The following is a 21,013-nucleotide window of genomic DNA, read 5'->3' as shown; positions in this document are numbered from 1 at the left end:
TGGCGGAAGGAGGATGTGAGTGCTGTCTTGTTCACCACCACCACCATGACACCACCACTTACTTACCAGCTGTCCTGGGTTTTACCAAAACTTGTCCCTCTCCCTGAGGCCATTCTTCTTTTGTGCGTCCTTTCAAATTAAAAGCCCCAGAGCGTGTCTGGAGTCAGCAGCGGCAGACGAAACCATTTTTAAAAAGAGTCCGGGGGGAGATCACCTGCACCATTGAATGAACTTTCCCCTTTAAAACTTTACTTTAGTGAAAACAAATCATTTTAAAGAGAGTGTATTAAGAAAACAACATTTGTAGTAAATATAAGAATACATTTACTAACAAAGAAATACTTACGCAAAAAATCAGCTAAGCTGTTTCCCCCTTCACCGAGACGGTGGAGTTGACTGAAACAGATGTCCCAAGCGTTGCTCTCACATCTGACCAGAGAGAATCTGAACTGCTGCTCTGGAGGATGCTGTAGAGGAGCAGATAATACTCTACAAGGTGAGTACACAACACTTTACACAGGTTAACAACATGGTATATAAAGAGTAAAGGAGCAACAACATTAGTACAACAAGTATAAAGTTAGTTAAGTTTTACATTTTCTATGTATATAACTCTTAACAACATGTAAAAAAGATAAACACTAACTCTTTTTTTGTGTTGTAAAGTAACTAAGTACAGTTACTCAAGTTCTGTACTTAACTACAATCATGAGGTACTTGTAATTTACTTCATTTTTCTGCTTCTTTCTACTTTAACTCAAAAGGTGAATATTGTACTCTTACATCACTACATCTATTTGACAGTTATAGTTACTAGTCACTTGAAACTTAATATGCAAAACATATAGAAAATATGATGCATTTACTTTTGATAGTGTACATTTTGTTGATAACACTGCACTTTTATTTAAGTACGTTTTTACATGCAGGTTTTCTATTTGGGCTGATTATAACTCTTAAAAACATGTAATTAAGATAAACTAATTTTTTTGTGTTGTAAAGTAACTAAGTACAGTTACTCAAGTTCTGTACTTAACTACAATCATGAGGTACTTGTAATTTACTTCATTTTTTGCAAAACACACAGAAAATATGATGCATTTTCTTTTGATAGTGTACATTTAGTTGATAATACTTTTTTATTTAAGTAAGTTTTTACATGTAGGATTTGAAAATGGCATATTTTCAAAGTGCGATATTGCCATTTTTACTTAGTAATGTGAGTAAACAAGTAAACAGTTGTTTATAACTGATAATCATAATTATTGTATGTGTAAAGGTGCTGCATTTTGTCTCTTTTTTTATTCTATCCCGGTTGATTATAGTCTATAGACTTTATAGGCAAGACTTTATATGACAAGGATCTGAGGATTCTTCATTAAAATACTTTGTGTTAAAAAAAAACTACTAATCAGACTAAGCAATTCTGATTGTTGATAAAAAAGAAAAACAGCTACTATCTGGAAAACTGAGTCTCTACAGTTTAATGGCTTTCTCTGTATTGTCGGTTGCTTTCACTGATAAACAACTCTTTAGTGTATTTCTGTGGGACAACAGGCTGGTTGGTTGGTGGCAGTTGTTTGTGCCCAAGGCAGCAGAACAAACACCATCCCCATCAGTCCCCCATGTTGACAGACATGCTGTGCTACTGTGGTGCTAAAGACAACACCTCTGTGTTGTTATGCCCCTGGTGTCCCCCAGTTCTTTTTGTGAACGCTGGGTACTTGTGGGTGGAAAAAAAGAAGCCGTAACCACATCCTGCCAAGAGAGCCCAAAGAGATGACCATCGGTGTCCATTCAGAGGCCTCAGAAGTGATGACTCAGAGGGACAAGGTGTCGTGATCCCCGGTCAGCCCTTCAGCCTCTGGAGAACAATGGAGCATCTCTTCTTGCCCTCTGTATTTACGCTGTCGTTGGGCTGTGACAGAGCTGGTGTGTCTGGCCAGCATATGGCCTCCAGTGACTGGGAGCAGGCCGATATGGTGCTTATTACCCTTAGCATTGTCTCTGCTGGAAAACAAAGACCCCTGCACTACTCAACAGTGTTGATCTGACAAAAGAGAAGATGCTGAAAGTGTTTGAGTCTTTGATACAGACTTTTTATGCTATCACAGCCTCTTGACTGTATTTTGCTGCAGTCTGTGGAGTTTCCACACTCAGCGCTGCTTCTCTTAAGACAAAGATCTGACTCCAGTGACGTACTTTGTAATACAACACTTCTTTTTTTTTTTTCTACCGCCGCTCCCCCACATTGATGCACTTTTCTTCCAGCAGCCCATATTGTGTGTGCAGAGTGGATCCATTTTGCTGAATGGATTTTGGCTTTTCACCAGACTCTGAAATAAGGCATGCTGTAAAGTCGTTTGGTTTCTTCCATAGTATCAGCATTCAGTGGAGAGCCTTAATTACAGGGTTCGAACGGGCCTCGGTCTGGTTTCAGGCATCCCGCACTGTTTCCTCGGCGAGGCCGGTCCCCATTGGTAATTCCAGGGCCGACCACAGTGGTAATGAGCGCGGCGGTGGTGGCTGCATTCCAGGAGATCGCAGCTCCAAAAGGCTCATGGGAAAGGGTGGTGGGGGAAGTCGGGGAGACAGTGAATCCACATCATGATCTCTCGCCATAAACACCCACTTCCGTAGATGTTACACTGCCACGGTCTGCTGAGCGACGAGGATGGGCGGGATGGTCGGCGCACATCCCTGACACGTTCCTAGATAGTCGTCGCAATTAAGCTGTTATGACTACATCAATCAAGCCGGGTGGAGACTGTGCTATCAGCAGCCATCCTCCCAGGAAATGGACAGCCAAAAGCATTGATTTTTGGCTCTCTATAACATTTCAACACTCCCCACGACTCCAGGTTTTCGTGACAAATGGCATCAACATCTTGGCAATAAGCTGCAACTTCTAGTGAGATCTACCCCGAACTCACCCACCCACTCAGCCTAGACCTCCGACCACAGACTCTTGTGAAAGTCTTCAGAGAGTTATGGGGTGTAAGTGGGTAAATCCCACATTACCCTGCCTGTCTCTGATTACCAGGCTGGATTCCTGTTCACGTCTTTAGTTTTTACATCGCTGCAACATGGAGCCATGTGTCTGAGAGTACAGCAGGCCTCAACCTTGCACAGTAAAAAACTCCTTTCCCCACCTCTCACTGCAGCCTCAATAATATCAGCCAAACAACGCTCCTCCAGCCTGAAGCAGATTTGTCAGCACATATTGCGCCCACAGCAGATTATTGAGGCCGGTTGGTGGATACAGGGCCTTTTGTTGCAGTGTTGTTTTACTGACTCGAGCAGCCTGTGCCTCATTGTGCTTACACGGCTGCTCATAGCTGCGTCAGTTCACATGAGTTGCGGTGGTGAATGGGTCAGGCCCATGGGATACACAATAATATCCTGTCTTCCTGGTCGCTACAGGAAAAGGCCTGATACTCATCTCCAAACACGGAGAGTTGAGGATTATACACAGCTGCCTTAGGAACACATTCATTCAGTATGTTTTCATGTCACCTTGCCTCCCCATTATTTCTGACTAACGCATCATTTACTTTTCGTGTGAGCTTTGTTTGCATGATATTTAGAGATGCATCGATAGCGGATCGGATATCGGGCCGACACTGACTCTAATAACTGGATCAGGTATCGGTGACATGGGGCAGATCTATTCAATTCAATGTTTATATACTATATAGGGCTGTCCCGAATACCATTTTTTAGGATTCAAAGCTTCAGTGAGTATTATTCAAAGGTATTCGAAGCTTCGCTTTGCCGCGTGGCGTCTCCATTTCCACCGTTTTAGTGACCGAGACAGTGCCGCTGCCGAACTACCATACACACACGCCTCTACACACAAAAAATATCTCCTCTGAGAATAACTTATAATAATAATGTTCCTTATTTCATGGGCTATTTTGGGATTTATACATTATTATTGCATACATATATAAACAAAAAACAAAGCATTCGAATACTGATTTGGAGGTTGAATACCATGGCAACAGTCGAAGTATTCAAGTCAGCCCTAATATACTATATACCTTTTAATACTGGAATTTTAATTCCTGTTTAAGTTTTGACCAATTTGTTGCTGCATTAAAAAGGTTTACACTTTGAATTGTAGTTCCTGTTAATTTTGAAGATTTTTTTTACCATTTTGTTGGTGTACGATTTATTACTTTAATAATAAATAACAATTCAGTAATCATCTATGTATTTATTTGTTACATTTTGTTTTACAAAGTTTGGAAAGCAATGTTTAAGTCAAGCCTGGTACCCAAAGCCCAGGTAGCGCTATCAGTATCTGGACTGAAAAAGTTGAATCTGTGCAGCCATAATGATATAAGTATAGAGACTGCTCTAGGACTCAACAAGTTCATGACCTATTATTTTATGAATGTGTGGCATTGAAGCAATAAGTGACGGCAGTAATATTCTTTAATCCTGTTGGAGCCCGTGACAAGTCTCTTGTGATCTATCAGCCTTCTTTAGGAGAAGAGATGAAGGAGGGCGGTAGCAAACATGTGAGATCCGTAATAAATTAATTGACCTAAAAAGAATTGAGAAAATAAGGGCAGCAAGTTCTCGTCCTAAGGGTGTTTTCACTAAAACAGCCACACACACAGACTCATCCCTAAATGTTATCTCCAATTTGTTGTTGTCATTGTTTTCCTTGTCTTGCTCTCGTTCCTCTCCACATCTTGTTTTTTTGTTTATTGTCAGTCAGATGTTTTGGTGGACAGCAACAATGGAGCCGAGCAGAGCCATAAACATGAATTGTGAAAGTGTGTTGGTGAAATAATGCACAGGAGTCAGCAGGGACCTTGTGATCTGATGCTGCGTGGACAAACCCAGCACCCAGCATTGAGACATTCTTCCACTTCAAAGCCCCCAGAGGCTTTTCTGGACACTGGTTGAATAGGGAGCTGAGGGAGGGGTGTGTGGGGGGGGGAACAGGTGCAGTCCATGAGTGGGGTAATTCCCACTGCCATCTGCTTTCCTTTTCGGGGTCTGGGCTCTTTAAACGCCCTCTGACACGCCTCATGGCGACACGCTCCCCTAGCAGGCCGCACCGTGCCCCGTCACCATGGCACCACGATTCGGATTAACCCCCGCACATGTGCCGAGTCAACCATGGGGGTCTGCCTCTTTTGTGTGGGAGAAAGAGGTGGAGGAGGCGGAGGAGGGCTGCATGGATAAGTGTGTGAAAGGACACTCGCCAGTCATTCACTTTTGTTTAGTAAAGCAGCAGCAGGGAGCATGAATGAAGCCATGTGGTGGGAAAACAACAGGACAAACTGAGTTCTTATAAGTAATCAATCTAATTTTTACTAAGTAATATCTACTTATTTCAACAGGTACTTCTAAGAACTGAAGAGCAGACAGTCGAGATGACTGCCATCGAGAGTAAAGAGGAGATCAGTGACACTGATAGTGGGATTATTGTGCACTCTGGTAAGAACGTCACCACAAAACACAGCAACTGATTTCCACACATATATATATACATATATATAGCTTAGGGCTGCACAATCAATATAAAACACAATAATACTACTGATATGAACAAAGCAAAAAAGTTGCATGTCACATTGTTCTATTTATTTATATTTTAACAACTAATTCTTAGCTCATTTTTAAGATTCACAAACATTTAAGAGGTAACTGAATAAATAAAAAGGTTGAATGGTCACAAATTGCAATACATTAGTTAGCAGATTTTGCAGATGCAAATGCAGATGTTCATTTTGATTAACTTTATCATCCCAGAGGGAATTAAAAAAAAAAAAAGCATTTCATGTATGTGTGTTATGAAATGTAATGTCAAATGGGATGAAAGAATTTGTGGGTCATCTATGGGACAATTATATACATTTTACATTACATTTTTTTTATAATAATATTTTATTACTTTATTTTATATAGCACTTTAAAAGGTACTCAAAGGCACTGAGCTTGCTACAAAACTAAAAAAATCACAAGTTGCATTAATGTGTTTTCGCATTTTTTTTTAATGCAAAATTAGTAGCATACAGTAGAAATAGTGAATAGTGTATTTATTTCTATGACTCATAGAGATCCTGATGATGTGATCTTGTGTGTGTTGACTGCAGGTCCAGACAGCCCCACGTCCCCGGTGAAGGACCTGACCACCCACACCAGAGCCCTGAAGCTGAAGCACCAGTCTCTGGAGGAGCGTCTGGAGCTCTGCGTGCTGGAGCTCAGGAAGCTCTGCATCAGGGAGGCAGTACGTCATTTCTAGATGATAACATGTACATACTACCAAATATGTTAGTTTGTAATAGCCCTAAATGAGTGTTTATAATTGCATTCTGTGTGTAAGGGTTACCTTTTTGTAATCAAAGCTTTTTATTTTTAATTTACAGGAGCTGACTGGTAAACTGCCCTCAGACTACCCTCTGATGCCCGATGAGAAGCCACCCCGGGTCAGAAGGAGGATTGGAACTTCCTTCAAGCTTGACGAAGGTCTGATCCATCTGGATAAACAGGTACAGTCCTCCATCAGTTTTTTACTATTAAAGAGAGAGATTGCAATTCATCAGCTGAAACTAAATGTCAGAATGTGTGTTTTTATCTTAGGACTCAGAGCTGCAAATGCTGGAAACTGACTTGGCTCTTCAGCAGCAGATTTACCAAGCGGCCCGCAAACTCTCCCTGGAGGGGCACCTCAGCAAACCACAGAAGAAGAGCCGGCTGCAGCAGTGCAAGAGGGCGGAGAAGAAGGTGAAGGATCTGCAGGAGGCCGTGTTCCATCAACGCATCAAGAGCGAGTGCAACTCGCCATGCATCAGCATCTCCAACATCTCCAACATCTCCAACAACCAACACAAAGGTGAGTGTCACTGCTGCTCTCTTCAGGCCCAAACTGTGCACTGCACTCATGAACACAGTCAGTGGGATTTACACTTTCCCTTTTCTGTACACAGATCTGAACATGTCTGATGACAGCTCCCTGTCTGATGTGGTGGCCCTGGATGATGGTGAGTGGAAGATTATCATCACTCTCTGACAAACATGCTTAGATTTAGACGTATATTAAAAAGAAGTATGAATTAGAAGGGTTATGTTATACTGTAGATCAGTGGTTCCCAACCTATTTCCCTTGAAGCCCCCCTACTTATATTTAAGAAAATCTGACGTCATCCCCCTTAAAGATAGAAATCCTCTTTTGTTTACTATAATAGTGTTAAAGCCAAAAAAAAAAAAAAATGTTGTTATTGTGGCTAAATAAATGATATTTATGGTGTTGTTAGATTGCTGTTAGACAGTCACGTTAATACAGGTGTATGCCTCTGTTTGTGTGCGGCAAACGGAAGAGCAAATGTTGTTTTTGAAAGGCTAAACGCCAACAAATATGGATTGAAGCAGAATATTTCAATCAGATAAAAACATGTGAATATTCTAGATGGTTACATCTATCTTTTTTCAGTAAATTTTGACTTTTTGACTGAACAACACACAGTTATTGTTTGAATAACACCAGTGGGAAACAAACCTACACGGCCACCACTGGAATCTAGTTCTACAAATAGTATAATTCTAATAATATTAGTGTAGCCTGATCTTTATCTGACACTGAGCAGAAAATACCAGGTTTTAAACAGAACGTTGCCTAATAAGTAGAAAAAATATGTCTTTTTAAATAGTTTTATATATAGACTTTTCCAGTAAGTATGTTTTTATGATTTTAGTTCATGTGCAAATCTAATTTTGACAACCTCAGAGCAGATGAATCCTGGAGCACCCCCTGTGATCTTTGGTGTCCCCCTAAGGGGGCCCAGGACCCCAGTTCGGGAACCACTGTTATAGATAATGCAGATCAGAGATATTTTGGAGCAGCATGATACTGACTGTTTGATGTTCTCTTAGATGTGGACTCGCCCGGCCCTATCTCGCCTCCAGTGTTGGGCACTTCCTATTCAGACCCCCTCCAGCTGTCAGCCACCACCCTTCAGTCGTCCCCGCAGTCATCGAGCCAGCTCAGTGTGGAGTACGAGCGCTCTCCCATCCAGAACTCTCCGTGGAAAGAGTCCAGCCTGGATCAGCCTTACCAGAAGCCCAACAACGCTCAGTCTTCTTGCAGCAGCAGGTCCAGGTAGGAGTCTGAAGTCGAATCGAATACACAACTGCACTGGGTAGAGTGTGTGTCAACATGACGATAAGAGGAAAAACAAGGAGCTTAGTGTCACTATTCATATCTCACGTCGTCCTTTCTGTTTTTGTTGTGTGCAGTAGTCCACCAGGAACCCAGGTGTCTGCAGAGAGCATAATTCCTCTGTCTCACTTCATAAAGAATGCGGCGCTGCGTCAGAACCACTCCACCAGCGCCCCCTCCACCCCAGAGCTGCATGTACGCCGACAGTACTCCCAGTCCTTCAGGTACACAGAGAAGTCAGATACATTAGTGTAACAGTAATGCACAAAGAGCATAACAACATATGTACTATAATTTGACATGACATGTCTCCCCAGACTTCCCAGAAGTAAGCCTCCACCTGCTGACGTGGAGCGCCTCAGCTCAGAGAGCAGTCGAGGGCGAGCCAGGCTGCCCCAGCGGCGCTGCTTGGCCGACTTCATGGTGCGTTCTCCAGAGTACGTTCCCCTGCGCCCTTACCAGTCCAGCTCGGAGGACAGCAGCTCGGAGCACTCGTCCTCCTCCTATATCAGCTCTCCAGGCAGGGACGGACCCACTGAGATCCCAAAGCTCTGCCCGCCGCCTTACGGATTCCACTTTGGAGCACAAAATAAAGGGCTCTCAAGCTTCACCAGCTCACACAAGAACAACAACCAGTCTCAGTGCAGCCCCGGCTACATCAGGGCAGTAGCAGAAGATGGCCCCCTCTCTCCTCAAGACCTGGACATGGCCAAGTGCTTCCTGTCCCCCCCTCCTGTGGCACACAGCCCTCAGCAGAGACAGTGGCAGGAGGGAGCATCGTCCCAGAGGGGAATCCTAAAGCCCCCTCCGCCTTACACCAGGCTGGTGCGAACGCCCTCGCTGAAGGAGTACCCGAACCATGCCATCCGGCTGATGCCCAGGGACATCGTGTCGGAGGAGCTGAAGTCCTGGCATCAGAGGAATCAGCTGCAGAAGTTGCGGCCGAGCTGCTTGGATCAGAGTGTCATGAGCCCCACTTCACCTCATCTGCCTCTATTTAAACAGGTTGGTACGGATACGGATGCAACAGTAAAATAGTTCAACAAGAGTTTTAATATATACTAGTCTGTTGATTATTTTCTTGATAAATCGATTATATGTTTGGTCTATAAAACATCAGAATTCAATGAAAAATGTCCCATCACAATTTCCTGGGGTCAAAGGTGACGTCTTCAAATGTCTTGTTTTGTCCAACCAACAGTCAAAAAGCCCAAAATATTCAGTTTACATGTTAAGGGTACAGTGTGTAGGATTTGGTGTCATCTAGTGGTGTGGTTGCAGACCGCACGCAACCAACTGAGTACCGCCCCTAAGCTAATGAAAACACAACGATTCTTAGTTTCAGGTGATTATACACTTGTTACACACTGTTCCTTTAATATATTCAGTATTAGGGCAGCAGTCTGTCATTTGACCCAATTTCCTGGGGTCAAATGTGACGTCTTCAAATGTCTTGGTTTGTCTGACCAACAGTCCAAAACCCCCAAATATTCAGTTTACAATCATGTTAAGACATGAAAAAGCAACAGATCCTCTCATCCGAGAAGAGACAGTCACATTTCTTTTGGCATTTTTTGCTTGAAAAATGACTGAAACAATTAATCGATTATTAAAACAGTTGCTCATTAATGTCCTTTTGATCAGCTATTCTGATATACGATATATTTATGTACAGAACGTATGAGGTTGACACTGATTTCATGACTGTTTCCACAGGGTTCGGGTAATGTGATTCTCCAGAGAGCTGCAGACGGGACTCCGGTCCAGTGGTTCATTGCAGAGGATGCTGAAATCGTGAGCCAGGTGTAACTGAGACCTCGACTCCTCTGCAGTAGGATGTGTGTTTCTATTTATCTCTGTATTTATTACAGCTTTGGACTCTCTGTGAGATCGTATGTTGAGACGATGCAGAAAACGCGGACCTATCGGTACCCCGATGTGCACATTTCTCTCTTTTAATTTAAAACTTAATGTGAGGTGGTTTGCCAGTTTTATTTATTTTAAGTTGTTTTCTAACAGATGTTTCTGAGGTGAATTTAGGTTCATACAAAACAGATTTAAAACACAGTTGCTGTGGTTTCAAAAATATCTTTGTGTCTGGCACACATTTTGCACATGAAACTCATCTACAGTCATTTTCAAATAAGTTTAGCCATTCCTAATGTAATGTTTTATGTTAAACTATATTTATCTGTTAATGACAGTTTCCCTAATTACTAAAATGTTTATGCAAATTTGAAAATGCATTGCTTTTCTTTATATATAGTTAAAATTTAACATCTAGCCATGACATGAAGTGAGCTGAATCTTAACGTTTGCTATTAACTCTTGATAATTTATCACTGATGCCTTAAACGGTGGTTTGATAAATGTTTTCACTGCAGTATGGTGTTTTCTTACTAACCAAGTGATTGTATCAGTTTTGATATGTTTTGTATATTTATAATAAAAAATACAGCTGAAAGTTAAGTTTGTGGCTTTGTTATCTAGAAGGTAACAGATAAAAGAACACAAAGTATGTCAAAACACATGAATAAAGTGTTTTATATTCAGGTGTTTCACCTGGTCTACATGCTGAATGTTCACAGTCACAGACTTTAGACAACGTCCTACTATGACTTTATATTCATGGCTCAGGTTCTTCATCGTGAAGCTTCCACAAGAAGTAAGTCAATGTTACAACACTGAAAAGCACAAACAGGTACGTGCAGGCGAGCGCCCAGCGGCAGCAATACAACCAGTGAGCCAGAGGACGACGTCTCCACAAAGATCCACACCTGAGGAGAGCAGTCAGTCAGTCAGTGTTCATCCAGAGGGGAAATCATAACAGTTGTCTTTTAAAACATTATGTTGACTTACATGCTCCCAGAAAGCCGTCGGTAATTATTCACACTCTTTTTATCCTTGTCTGCTTTTTTCTTTGATAACGTAGCTTTGTCCTTGTGTCTCTGTCGCAGAGTATCCAGAGGGGGACTGTAGCAAAGACAGCTACGTTACATTTCTAACAGTACAGAGTCAATGCAATGTTACACAGAGTGGACAACAGAAAAAACACGCTCAAGGGCCCCAAAGCAATAATTAGCTGTGGGCCCCTACTGAGCATCCTCCAACAATTATTTTGACTGGAGTCCCAATGGAGTGGAGTGATGAAACACAAAATTGTTTAAAGGATATGCACCATATACACATAATGCTAACTGAAATATTTAGAGGTACAGTGTGTAGGATTTGGTGGCATCTAGTGGTGTGGTTGCAGATTGCAACCAACTGACTACCCCTCCGCTCACTCCTCCCTTTCCAAGACTGTGGTAATGTGAGCTGCCGATTGCAAAACCGTGGTAACGCCGTTCGCCTCGCTCAGAGGCCATCCTTACCATAAAAACACTACTTTAGGAGCAACGGAAGTCAGACGGTGGCTGGCGGTACCACGGTTTTTCACTCTGTGGTTCACATTAACTAAGCTAACGAAAACACAATGATCTTAGTGTCAGGTGATTATACCAGAGTATAGAAGCAAAGAGACGAAACTCTGGTGTTTTTTGACAACAGCTGCTGCTGCTGCCATTTTGGTCTGAAAACGCTTATTATATTTATAAAATTTCATTTCAGCAGAATATGACAAAAGAAAAGAAATATTTTTTTTTACTTTTGTACTGCACTTTTTAGGCAGACATTTTTCTGGTGTCCGGTAGTCGCTTTCAGTCCAAAATGGCGGGGTGCTGATGTTGCAAAGGAACAAACAGTTGAGTTTCACTTCTTGGCAAGATTCGTTCTTTGATTATATTCTCATTAAAACATAGTTATGAACATTATATTAAATTTCTGCTGTTAATTAAGGTTATTAATTACACCAGTGTCAATGAAGAACAAGATTTAAAAAAAACAAATATCAAGAGGCTTCAGCAGATTTGGTGTTTACTGCAGGCTGTAGCATTGTGTGGTGTTTACTTTTTGTTGCGTGACTTCCTGGAGGCCGGTTGTTTCGACGGGAGGCACTCTGGGTTGTTGGGGACGGGAGGTGGAGGAAGCTCAGCAGCTGTAGCTTCTGTCGGAGTTTCATCTGGATCCGGTGGCCTGAAAAAAAAAAAGAGACAATGGAAATCAGGTGATGCACACTTGTTGATCGTGTGTCCCAGATACAAAGAGTCTCCAGTTGACCTGTCGTCCACTGAGCAGCTGTCGTCCTTGGTGACGGCATAGCAGCTGGACTCGGAGTTCAGGGGGGGAGACGAGCATGTGAGGAAGGAGTCCTTGCTGTAGGACCTTCCAGGAGCTTGTTTCCTCGAGTCTCGCTTTACCTTCTCCTGTAGACACAAAGAAGAAGACACTTGGATTTCTGGATGATAACATTCGTAAAGAAAACTCAGTGAAGAAACCTCCCTACCTGGATTTGGGTGGGAATTATGGATATACTGACTCTGCGACGTAAATTCTGAAAGAACACAAATAAACTGCAGATTGAAGTGATGAAAAGGCAGCTGCATCCATATCTGACGGTACAATAAGCCAAATATCTGCATACCTGCAGAGAGTTTCTCTTTCGGCCGTCACCTTCCTCTAGATCTACAAAGAGAGATTCAGTCAAATGATGCACACGAGGGCAGAACAAGACAAACAGCACGAGACAGACTATCAGAGACCTGGCGACGCTCCGGTGTCGATGCTGTTCCTGCAGGAGTTCTGCTGCTGGATCGCCTTCTTGGCCTCCTCCAGCTCTGCCACGTTTCTGTCGTGTCGTCTCCTCAGATTCTCCACGTGAGCCACCATGAGCTCGACCGCACGACTCACTCGAGCCTCCTATCACAGACAGAAACATCAAATATCAGAGAGAATAGAGGTGCAACGGTTCAGTTTGTATTGTGGTTTTTGAGTCACAGTTTCGGTTCAGTTTGTTTTGTACATTAGGGTGAAGAAAAACAACCATTTCCAAAACGTTTGAACACAAAAATATATAAATAGATTGATTGATCGATAGTAATGAATGGTATTTCTATATTACAGTAACGAATAGGGCTTGGTATCAGTACTCAATACCATTAAGGTGTTTAGTATTTCACAAGGAAAAAAAAAAATCAGAGATGAGTCAGAAAAGCTAAACATATTCATGATTTATAAGAAATAGATGTTCTTTTTCTTCCTTCATCCCTCTGATCATTTTGTGACCCCCTCAGACTTTTGGGGTCCTGACCCACCAATTGGAAACCACTGAGCCATCCAAAATTAAAACAGAAGCAAAGGAGCCTCAGAGTACCTGGTGCACAGCGCCAAGCACCTCGGCCGTGTTGGAGATTCGCTCCACAGTCCCACCGAGGATGTCCAGACACAGCTCCAGCCTCTGCAGGATCTGACTGCGCATACTGTCCAAACACAGGACCTTCAGCGTCTGAAAACACACATACAAACACACATGTGTACCTGTTCTCTGGTGGCGTCATTAAAGTTAAATATCACATCATCTGTCATGTACTGCACCTCCAGCGTCTCCCTGCCTCTGGTCAGCTCCAGCTGGACGTTCTCCTCGGCCATGTTGCGGGCGTGCTCCTCCGCCTGCAGCCGCTGCTTCAGGGTGTACTGATCACAGCGGAAGGCCAGGGCGATCTGAGAGAAGGACGTCTGGGAGCAACGACATTTATTTCACTCTGGTTTTCAACGCACCGTTACATTTCAGATCTTTCTTTTTTGTCGGGTTTTGAGCTGTATTCTTTATGGTTGAAATGATAATAAAAAGTAAAATACATGTTTATCTGCTGCCTAGATATTTAGATATTCAGCACAAAAATCAAGAACTACACTCTTTAAAACACAAGTACAGACAAAATGTTACTATTAAAACATTAAAGGATAGGTTCACAATTCCTCAAGTCTGTCTTTAAACAATAGTCCGGTGCCCATATGAACACTCACACAGGTTTTGCTTGTTGTAAACGTTCCTCCTGTTTATACGGGCCTTTAAAAGATACACGTTTGAACACATTTTTGCACTGAAGGACTGTGGGTTTTGTCCCTCATCATCACTTACTGTACATTCAAGAGCATTAGGTAAGGATTTTTTAAAGGGTTAGGGTTGTATGAGGTACTTCTCCATAGTCAGTGTATTACCTACAGTAGATGACGGTAGGCGTGCCCCCAGTTTGGAGACGCACACAGGAGTTACCACATAGAAGCAAAGCAATGTACTGCTGTGGACGGGGCTGGCAGCAAAACACATTTTAGCCACCTAAAAGAAAGGCCCACCTAAAAAAGTATTGTAAATATAGCGAACACTTAACCTGATATTGATTGTTTTTAGATTGGCTGGGCCTTTTTTTTAGGTGGCTAAAATACATTTTGCTGCCGGCCCCGTCCACAGAAGTATATCGTTTTGGTTCTGTGCAGTAATTCCTGTCTGTTTCTCCAAACTGGGGGCCGACCGCCATCTACTGTAGGTAATACACTGACTATGGAGAAGTACCTCATACAACCCCACTTCAAAACACCCGAACTATCCCTTTAATGTCCGGTGTGAACAGGAGGAACGATTATAACAAGCAAAAGCTGTTTTACTTGAAAAATGGTGAACCTATCCTTTAAAAGCAACATATAATGCACACATGTAATATATGAAGTACATAAAAACACACATAAAAAGAGGAATGTAATGTGTGGTATATCATGGTGACCTTACCTCTAAATCTTTCTCTGACATCTCCCCACTGTTAGTAAACAAGACGAGTCATGAAAAGTCAGATTAATATTTATATATACAGTACTATGATAACCTGTGTGGCAGATAAATATTACAGTGTGTCACCTGTTGAGGCCAACGCGCTCTATGATGGACAGCTCGTTCCAGCTTATGATTGACGGCTCTTCTTGACTGGTTTCTGTGGTAACAGAAAACACAACCCAGTTTAAATGTAGAGCCGTGATACTGGTTCCTGGACTTGTTATGAACATTTTATAGCTGTTACCTTCGTCACTGTCCTCACTGTCCAGCATGTGGGACAGACAGTAGCCGTTTGTCTCTGCATCAGGCTGAAATTATTTCAAAAACATTATTACTGAAGGATATAATCATTAAATATATAGTAGTAAACAGGTTGGACCAGCTGGTAGATTATTTGACTCACCTGAGCAGTCATCACTACATCAACTTCTGTCTTCACAAGAATAATCCAAATGTCCTCATCAGGTAAACACCAGATTAAAGTATTCAAATCCTCTCCACAGTCAACACTGGATTTTACATTGTTGCTGGAAACATAAATATATCCTCATAAATTAGTGTGCGTGTTTGGTTCAATTCTCCTTCGGCCTTTCTCCTGCACTGAGAATAGATAATCCTATTAAGAGATCCACAGTCAAACCAGAGCAGGACGACGGCCCCAAGAGGCTCATGGGTAGCCGTGGCTCTACCTGTTGCTGTGGTTTTCTCTTTAGTAAATAAATACTGGTGACCTCACTAAATCCAAACACTTCAGACAAAGGGGATATTTAACCATCTTTAAATTGGTGAATGCATAAACCTTTACTTTACTCAAAACCTGATAAGAAGGGGGTGTACAGGCCCCAATACATTTGTATTTATTTATATTTTACTGATTTAAAACACTCACTTCTGTATTCAGTAAGGTATATATAAATACAAAAAATATATTGATTCAGGACAAGTGGAACTCATTATGATCAGCAGTTAATACTTTTTTCCCCAAAATATACATTTCATTATAGTATGACGTGTCCATTATTAAAAGAAATATTAAAATGAATACAATTTGTGAGATAATTCTTTATTTAGAGCATGGAGGGAGCTCCATGAGGTCAATATTTTAGACATTTAAATGCCACTGAACTAAGGATGGGCTGATTGAGACTCAGGGTCTTTCTCATTTGTTCTTTTATACGGCTTGACTCCTCTCGACTCCTCTCCTCGCGTCTTAGTCTCGCCCATGGGAGATGCGAGCAGAGGAGGCGAGGAAAAGACTCGAGGAGAGAGGAAACGAGGAAATATGTTTTGAGAGACACAGCGTCACGTGAAGGACGTCTGTTTCTGATGACAGCAGCAGCTGATCACAGCTGGATCAGCTATATTATTTATTCATTATTAGCGTCTGCATTTATTGATATTCTGACAGAAGTTATGTATTAGGCTGAATGTTTCAGGGAATGTAAATGATGTAACTCATATCAAACCCGACGCTCAGGAATTATCAGCCTCATGTGACTGAATGGAAATGACTTAAATGTAAAAGGTGTAAAAGACACTCCTTCTCTCTCTGACTTTAACTGGATCCTTAATAAAAGTTCAAAACTATTGCGTTGCTGTAATGTGGCTCAGTATTTTATTTCTGGGTCTGTACTCGTACGTTTTTAGTATTCATTTTCCTGTTTCCCTCTACAGATCTCTGTAGTCAGGGATTAACTATCGATATGTAAAACCCAAACACTCATTCAGTATATTTCAGTATACACTCAAAGGATTATTTTATCTTAAACTGTGCAGCAATCACCTCGTTAGTTCAGAGAATTCACACAATACTGTGTTATTTACTGCTAAAAGCTGTCCCGCATTTTTAACACATTAGCTGAAGTAATTATTACATAATAGTAAAGACAAATGCCTGTTTGGATAATGATTTGTTTCATTTACCTCAGAAATCGTGGCACATTTCTCTCCCCTACATATTTAAACATTAGCTGCTTAGATTAATAAAAGTATCATTAGATCAAAAACAAATTGTGGGATTTTTCACCACTACTACTGACCGGACACATCAGGATGAGAGATGTTTATCATTTTTACCTCAGGACAAAAGAGCTACAATTGTTTTTCCTCTTGAATACAAGTTGAATACATTATGTTTGAAAAATGATAACACTGAACTATGAACAAGGATAATTACATTACTGTGCACAATGTTGAGCACTGGTGAGGTTGTAGTGGAAAATGATTTCCCTAAACTTTAAATATTGAAATGTTCATAATGATTACACTTAAAAATCAAAGTTTCAATCTGAAAAACAAGAAAAACTCCCAAAACGGTCAACTTTGGAACATTCCACATTTTTTATTAATAGAAAAGCTGTCCTTTAGTAGAGGCGCTGGGGTTTGCCCATGGTGCTCTTGACGTAGAGGGCACGCACGTTCTGCCAGTTCTTCTTCAGCAGAGACACAAGGAAGTTGGTAGCCAGATGGATGTTGTACACAAGCTCATCCTCCGTCATCTTCACGTGTCCTACAGCCACAGCCAGACACAGCACCTACGGCACAAAGATCAATATATTACTCAGTAACAACAAACGATTCCTTCAATATACCGTGAACAAATAGATTAACAGAACAGTAACGTGGATTTTTTAAATTTGAGAACTGCTGAGCGTACCTTCTTCATCTGGAATTTGATAGTGGATTTGACCTCGTCCACCTTGGTGTTCAGGTTCTCATTGTGGGTGAGCAGGGAGGGGAATTTGCCGGCCTTGTTCAGCCCAGGACCCAGGATACGAGGGATCTGCTTGATCAGAGACTCAGAGGCCAGGAAGGCATCGTACTTCTTGGCTAGAGAGGGGCAGTAGGGAACAAAACTAATGTTAAAAAAAAAAGCCCGTCGGACTTCAATCATCACAAATCAGAGGTTCCATGATGCCAACTTCGTACCGAGCTTCTTGACCATTTTCTTGTTCTTGTTGAGTTTCTTGAGAGCCTCAATGTCCATGTGTGGCAGCTCAGCGACTTTGGCCTCGTCACAATGCTGCTGGTCTCCCAGGACGCACACGGAGAACTTGGGCCTGGGGAGAGTCTTCAGCCTGCAGATTAACAATGTAATTAGAGACACTGCTCACAACCCCACGTAAAACACAGTGGCATCAGTTGGAAGTAAGGCAGAGTATGAGAGAGAAAACCGCTACATAGTTTGCATCATGGTGGTTTAAATGAACGCTGGCATATGCACTTCTCACAGCCGGGCCAGGCAGGGAATGTGAGCAGCGCCTGGTGGCAGAAATGCCGCCAGTGTGGACACGCAGCAGTTCAGCGAGGTAGTCGTCACACGCTGCTCATGCGGGCAGTATGTCCCCGCCGTGATTCATACATCATGCCATACATTTATCAAATTATCAATTTTTCAAAACTAAACTAGGTGCAATTAATTTTGTGATGATAATGTTTGCTTCTCTAGAATCTTGGAACTCAAATACTCTTGCCATCCCCAAATGAAACCATCCTCATTTTACTGCAATAGAAAAATTCTTACCCATACCACCAGTGTGGCCGGTGTCGAGCTGACCTCTTTGGTAACAAATTGGTCGGCATGAGGACATGAACTTACAAGCTCAGCCACTCAAAACCTTCCCTCTTATTTTAAGACCCAGGGTAGGGGTCCGTCTGCTTCGCCTCCACCAGCCAGAGCTGGGTCAGCTCAGTCAGACTACCCAGAGTACTTCTCCATGTCTGCCCCGGGCCTGTCTGGACTTTTTTTTTTACTTTTAAGATCAACTACTTGCCTTATTTAAAAAGGCTGTTTAAATCCTCAGACAGGGCTGGAAGCACACAGGGAAAAGGTCGGGTGAAACAGTGAAATTGTCGAACCTGACAGTGCCGGAGAAACGCTTGTCCTTCTGGGGATCATAGTTTTTCAAGCTGATCTGCAGCTCCACCGACTCCGTAAACCTACAAACAGACAGAGTTAAACATCCGTCTCCGATTCATGCATTTAAACTCAAGTGTCACACGTTTAACAGCTTTTCCTCATATGAACTCACTTCCTTGTCTTGGTCAGAGAGCCCTGCAGGACCTCCTTCACTGCTTCATACAGCGTATCCCTGCTGACCTTACTGGAACAGAAAGACATCAGAAAATATATTAGAGTTCAGTTCAGACAACTTTATTCATCCCCAAGGGGGCAATTCATTTGTAGCATTCCCAGTCCATACATACAACAGAGAACAAACAATTAGTTAAGTCAAAGGAAACATTAAAGGCATGGGGCAGCTGGAGCAACAAGTTACAATAAGAACCATATAAATAAATAGGATTATGGCAATAAAAGCCAAAAACATAATATATGAGAACATATCTTGAAGTTCCTCTGAATAAGTCATTTAAAATGGGTATTGTCTGTTCAGGAGCTCAACAGCAGAAGGGATAAAGGACTTTAGTCAGGATTTGTTCTCTTTAAGGGCACATTATATATTATAACGTCGGCCTGAAGGCACCAGAGAGAATACAGCCCAAACAATGTGATCTGGTTGGCTGATAATCATTGTTAATTTTCCTAAATTGTGCCGAAGTCCTTCTGCTGAACTCCGATAATCTTGGAGAACACTGACTATACTTATAGCAGATATCATCCAGGTACTTCCGTTGGTCTACGGTGGCAACTAAACATCCTTAAAATAGATCATAGTTCAGAAAGATATAATTAAATATCATCTAGGAGAGCTGATGTACACATCCGATGCTTGATTGTTGTCTAAAACATGTGTTAAATGTGTGGATGGAGGCGGATTAACATCTAAAACTCAGCGTGTCTGAACGTCACAGATGAACATTAGCTTCACATAACTCTGAATAACTTCACTATATAACACAACTACCGCTTAATATAACAACACCAGAGTCTTAGCAGAGCATTACGGCTCAGTATAAATGTGTAAACTGTGTATTTTATGGACATTTATTCGTTAAACTGGGTCTAACCTCATTTTCGCGACTCGTCCCTCTCGGCTCGCTGCGGTGAAAAGGAAGTGGAGAGGGAAGTGACGCAAAATAAAGCCGACATCGTGCTGACGTCAGCAAAAAAGCACAAAGGACGTTTTTGTTTTTTTGTTTTTTCCCCTCAACTTTATTGAGAAATACATGGAGTATTTTTTTATTATCATTACTTTAGAAACTATATATGTACATACAAAATGCTCATACCAGGGGTACATAAAAAAACAAAAAAAACAAACAAACAAAACCAATATAATAAACAGTAAACAATAAATAAAATATACATCTATATGGAGAAAAAGTAATACAAAATCAGAATAGATTCTCATCGGTCCATAAGAAATTTATCAAACACATAGTTTTGTTTTGTTTTGAAACATTATTTTTTATTGAATTTTACATGTAAACATATATACACATACAGACAGACTAACAATATTCATAATTAAATTATACAATGAAATGTTTAGTCAGAATTTCCACAGTAATCAAAGAAAGAGAGACATGACATTTTATGTATTTCACATATCTGACAAAGAAAACAAAGAAAATAAGACAAAAAAAAAAAAATACCTCAAAGAAGAAGAACAAAAAAATAACAACACAACAACAGCACTCAGCAACACACAGCAGTTTCAATTTGACTGTGCACCTTGATGTCAAATTCTGCTGCTTTTCCTCTGGTTATGTATGTAAGTCTCTCCAGTATACAACACAAGATGCCATCTCCCTCACCCACACATGTATCAAAGGTAAATCCATTTTTCTCCAAGACAAAGCTATCATTCTCCTGGCCTGCAGGAGTCCAAAGTCAATTAAATGAACTGTTTTGAGTTAACGATAAAGTTATCTGGATATATACCTAGTATACATATCTATGCTTGGTGAGGCACCTTCACTCCAACAATATCAAACACATATTTAGTTGTGATTGCCTTCTTATTCCTAATGTTTTTTATCGTGGTGCCATATGTCTCGGTTCTTGATAAAAATGTTCAAAATTAGGTATTGAGTCTGACCATCTCTTCTTGTGAATGTGGAATTTTCCCAAAATACATGGAGTATACATGTTCCAGCTTCTCATTATAAAAGTTGCAGTATATCATAGTATAGAAATAACATAAAATGTATAAATTGCACAACAA

The 21,013-nt window shown here is 41.4% G+C and overlaps 4 protein-coding genes across 5 annotated transcripts in view; 2 read left to right on the top strand and 2 right to left on the bottom strand.

The window, feature by feature from the left end:
- The window catches only part of cfap276 (cilia and flagella associated protein 276), a 50,070-nt gene that overhangs the window by 25,461 nt on the left and 3,596 nt on the right, over window positions 1–21,013 (top strand). The window lies entirely within an intron of this gene.
- inavaa (innate immunity activator a) lies at window positions 439–10,643 on the top strand. The gene is made up of 10 exons (XM_074644506.1): window positions 439–496; window positions 5,361–5,457; window positions 6,117–6,250; window positions 6,390–6,512; window positions 6,604–6,856; window positions 6,951–7,004; window positions 7,894–8,119; window positions 8,257–8,403; window positions 8,497–9,184; window positions 9,896–10,643. The coding sequence occupies exons 2-10, from the start codon at window positions 5,394–5,396 to the stop codon at window positions 9,986–9,988; spliced, it is 1,782 nt and encodes a 593-aa protein (XP_074500607.1). The 5' UTR covers window positions 439–496; window positions 5,361–5,393; the 3' UTR covers window positions 9,989–10,643.
- On the bottom strand, window positions 10,689–17,061 carry LOC141772950 (uncharacterized). The gene is made up of 13 exons (XM_074644508.1): window positions 15,289–17,061; window positions 15,130–15,193; window positions 14,970–15,042; window positions 14,844–14,871; window positions 13,652–13,792; window positions 13,431–13,562; window positions 12,820–12,976; window positions 12,702–12,742; window positions 12,564–12,611; window positions 12,338–12,483; window positions 12,128–12,253; window positions 11,039–11,152; window positions 10,689–10,956 (listed from the first exon to the last, which is right to left on the bottom strand). The coding sequence occupies exons 1-13, from the start codon at window positions 15,298–15,300 to the stop codon at window positions 10,806–10,808; spliced, it is 1,233 nt and encodes a 410-aa protein (XP_074500609.1). The 5' UTR covers window positions 15,301–17,061; the 3' UTR covers window positions 10,689–10,805.
- Window positions 17,207–19,949, bottom strand: rpl10a (ribosomal protein L10a). Of its 2 annotated transcripts, none has more exons than XM_074644509.1 (6): window positions 19,854–19,949; window positions 18,917–18,988; window positions 18,744–18,824; window positions 17,814–17,962; window positions 17,542–17,714; window positions 17,207–17,419 (listed from the first exon to the last, which is right to left on the bottom strand). In XM_074644509.1, exons 1-6 carry the CDS (start codon window positions 19,856–19,858, stop codon window positions 17,249–17,251), a joined length of 651 nt encoding a protein of 216 aa, XP_074500610.1. In that variant the 5' UTR covers window positions 19,859–19,949; the 3' UTR covers window positions 17,207–17,248. The 2 variants fall into 2 exon arrangements, with proteins under 2 accessions (XP_074500610.1, XP_074500611.1); XM_074644510.1 differs by having other exon boundaries at window positions 18,409–18,824; window positions 19,854–19,892.

This window comes from Sebastes fasciatus, chromosome 8 (assembly GCF_043250625.1).
Source record: "Sebastes fasciatus isolate fSebFas1 chromosome 8, fSebFas1.pri, whole genome shotgun sequence".
In the NCBI taxonomy this organism is placed as follows: Eukaryota; Metazoa; Chordata; class Actinopteri; order Perciformes; family Sebastidae; genus Sebastes; species Sebastes fasciatus.
Note: the sequence above shows the minus strand (reverse complement) of the source record. Positions and strands in the feature narration are given on the sequence as shown.